The following is a 2,500-nucleotide window of genomic DNA, read 5'->3' on the forward strand; positions in this document are numbered from 1 at the left end:
AGTGTATGGCAGCTGAGTGCACTACATCAGAAAGGACTGTAGGCTACACTGCGCGTGACACTTGGAGCTTATGTACTTTTATATTACATGTACCTTACTTTAGAAAATAGCAATAACACTCAAAATAAACTTATATTGTAATTATACATACCTCTGCGTCAGCTTTGTGGTTTCATCGATCATTAATTTGTTTTGTAATGCTTATATGTTCATTAAATAGCCTACTATTAAAAAGCTGTCAAATTTTATGTATTTATTATTTTTAGTATTTTGAAACTCTCCCGAGCAGAGTTTTGCGCTCAGATAAGATGATAATTGTCATAGAGCGCCATCAGGCGATTGTTAATTTAATTTAGTGCTCTCAAACGATTAATCGCATCCAAAATAAAAGTTTTTGTTTGCATAATATGTGTGTGTGTACTGTGTATATTTATTATGTGTATCTAAATACAAACACATGCATGTATATATTTCAGAAAAGCAGGTTATGTTTATATGTTAAATATATTTATTTATGGTATAAATTGTATTAATATAAATATAGATGTAAATCTTTTCAAAATATATACTGTATGTGTGTGTACTTAAATATACATAATAAATATACACAGAACACACACATATATGTGACCCTGGAGCACAGAAGCAGTCATAAGCAGCTCAGCTATATTTGTAGCAATAGCCAACAATACACTGTATGGATCAAAATGATACATTTTATGCCAAAAATCATTAGGATATTAAGTAAAGATCATGTTCCATGAAGATATTTAGTAAATTTCCTACCGTAAATATATCAAAACTTAATTTTTGATTAGTAATATGCATTGCTAAGAACTTAATTTGAACAACTTTAAAGGTGATTTTCTCAATATTTAGATGTTTTTGCTCCCTCAGATTCCAGATTTTCAAATAGTTGTATCTCAGCCAAATATCGTCTCATGTAAACACCTTAATCATAATACTATTCAGAATAAGGTAAATAATTATATTACTGATGTCCATGGAAACGCAGTCACTGAAAGGTGAGGACTTTGCATCTTTGTATCTGAATAATTTCTGGTTTGACTGTACACTCACTGACCAATCAGCAGAGGGGGGCGGGGTCTCACCTGCGATGCGGCCGATGGGCGTGGCCTGCTCCTCGGGCGGAGAGACAGGCATGATGATGTGATTGCGGTAGTGACGCTCGTCCTGCAGGGGGAGCTGGAGAGGCGTCTGATGGGCGAAGTGCGCTTGAACTTTGACCTCGCGGCCGTTCTCCTGAGGCGTGCCGCGTCCGTGCCTGAAGTCGGGGCTCAGCAGCGGGTGCATGATGGTGCTAGGCATGAGCTGGATGACGCGCGGCGGCGGCGGCTCCTCCTGAAGCGTGCAGTGGCCGTTAGCCGCAGACGGAGACACGGACAGCGGATACACGTCGTCCGGCAGGTGGTGGTTGCTGTCGGGCAGCTGTGCGGACGCCTGCTGGAGGTCCTCGGCTGAGCGCAGCTGCGTGGGCGGATGATGGGGCGAGCGCGAGCGATGGCGCAGCTCGATGGTCGGCGGATGCAGGGAATGAGCGTCTGCGGCGCGCGGCGGCCGGCGTACCGTTTCTGACACACAGAGAGAGAACCAACATCAGATTAACATGAACAGCTCACATAAAAATATGAAAGTATATTAAAAAAAGCCCTTTGAAGCTGCACTGAAACTGCATTTTTGTTCAAATCGTTGGACACCATTGAAGTCCACTATATGGAGAAAAATCCTGGAATGTTTTCATCAAAAAACTTAATTTCTTTGCGACTGAAGAAAGAAAGACATGAACATCTTGGATGACATGAGGGTGAGTAAATGATCAGGACATTCTTATTCTGGAAGTGAACTTATCCTTTAAAGGGGAGATCAGGTGCAAAATTCACTTTTAATAACCCCTTTCTCAGATCAAGCCGTTCACAGATTCTGGCCACCGATCTGCCTAAATGCATCTATGTTCGCGCGAATTAAATTATAAATGTCTTTCCTAGCACTCTTGAGCAACTTAATGCATCCTTGATGAATAAAAGTATTAGTTTCTTTAAAAAAAAACAATCAAATTATTACTTTTCAACAAGAGTTGAATATTAAATATTTTCTTTTTAAAACCTTATTAAAAAAACTAATTTAAAATATACAAATATTTTAAGTAAATTATTGCAAATTAAATTGTAAATACTATTTATTATGTTTAATAACATATAAATAATTTTAAGTGCTTCATGTTTTAAATAATATTTTTGTTGAGAATTTGTCATGAAAAACTCACAGATTAATTGAAAGGTCAAAAGAACAGTATTTTTTTTTTTTTTACTTTTTTTTAAATTCTTTTGTAACATCATAAATGTCTTTACTGGCACTTTTGATTAATTTAGTGCACCCTTGATGAATAAAAGTATTACTTTCTTGTAAAAAAAAAAAAATCATTACATTTCTTTAAAGAAAAACACTTTTCAACAAGGGCATATGAAATATTTGGTTTTTA

The 2,500-nt window shown here is 37.0% G+C and overlaps 1 protein-coding gene across 2 annotated transcripts in view; it reads right to left on the reverse strand.

Annotated features, from left to right (window-relative positions):
• The window catches only part of etv6 (ETS variant transcription factor 6), a 25,844-nt gene that overhangs the window by 3,893 nt on the left and 19,451 nt on the right, over positions 1-2,500 (reverse strand). For both annotated transcript variants that reach the window (XM_058774386.1, XM_058774385.1), the window contains exon 5: positions 1,113-1,592. In XM_058774386.1, the coding sequence (XP_058630369.1) occupies positions 1,113-1,592 (480 nt within the window). The remainder of the gene's footprint in view (positions 1-1,112; positions 1,593-2,500) is intronic.

This window comes from Onychostoma macrolepis, chromosome 04 (assembly GCF_012432095.1).
Source record: "Onychostoma macrolepis isolate SWU-2019 chromosome 04, ASM1243209v1, whole genome shotgun sequence".
Taxonomy (NCBI): domain Eukaryota; kingdom Metazoa; phylum Chordata; class Actinopteri; order Cypriniformes; family Cyprinidae; genus Onychostoma; species Onychostoma macrolepis.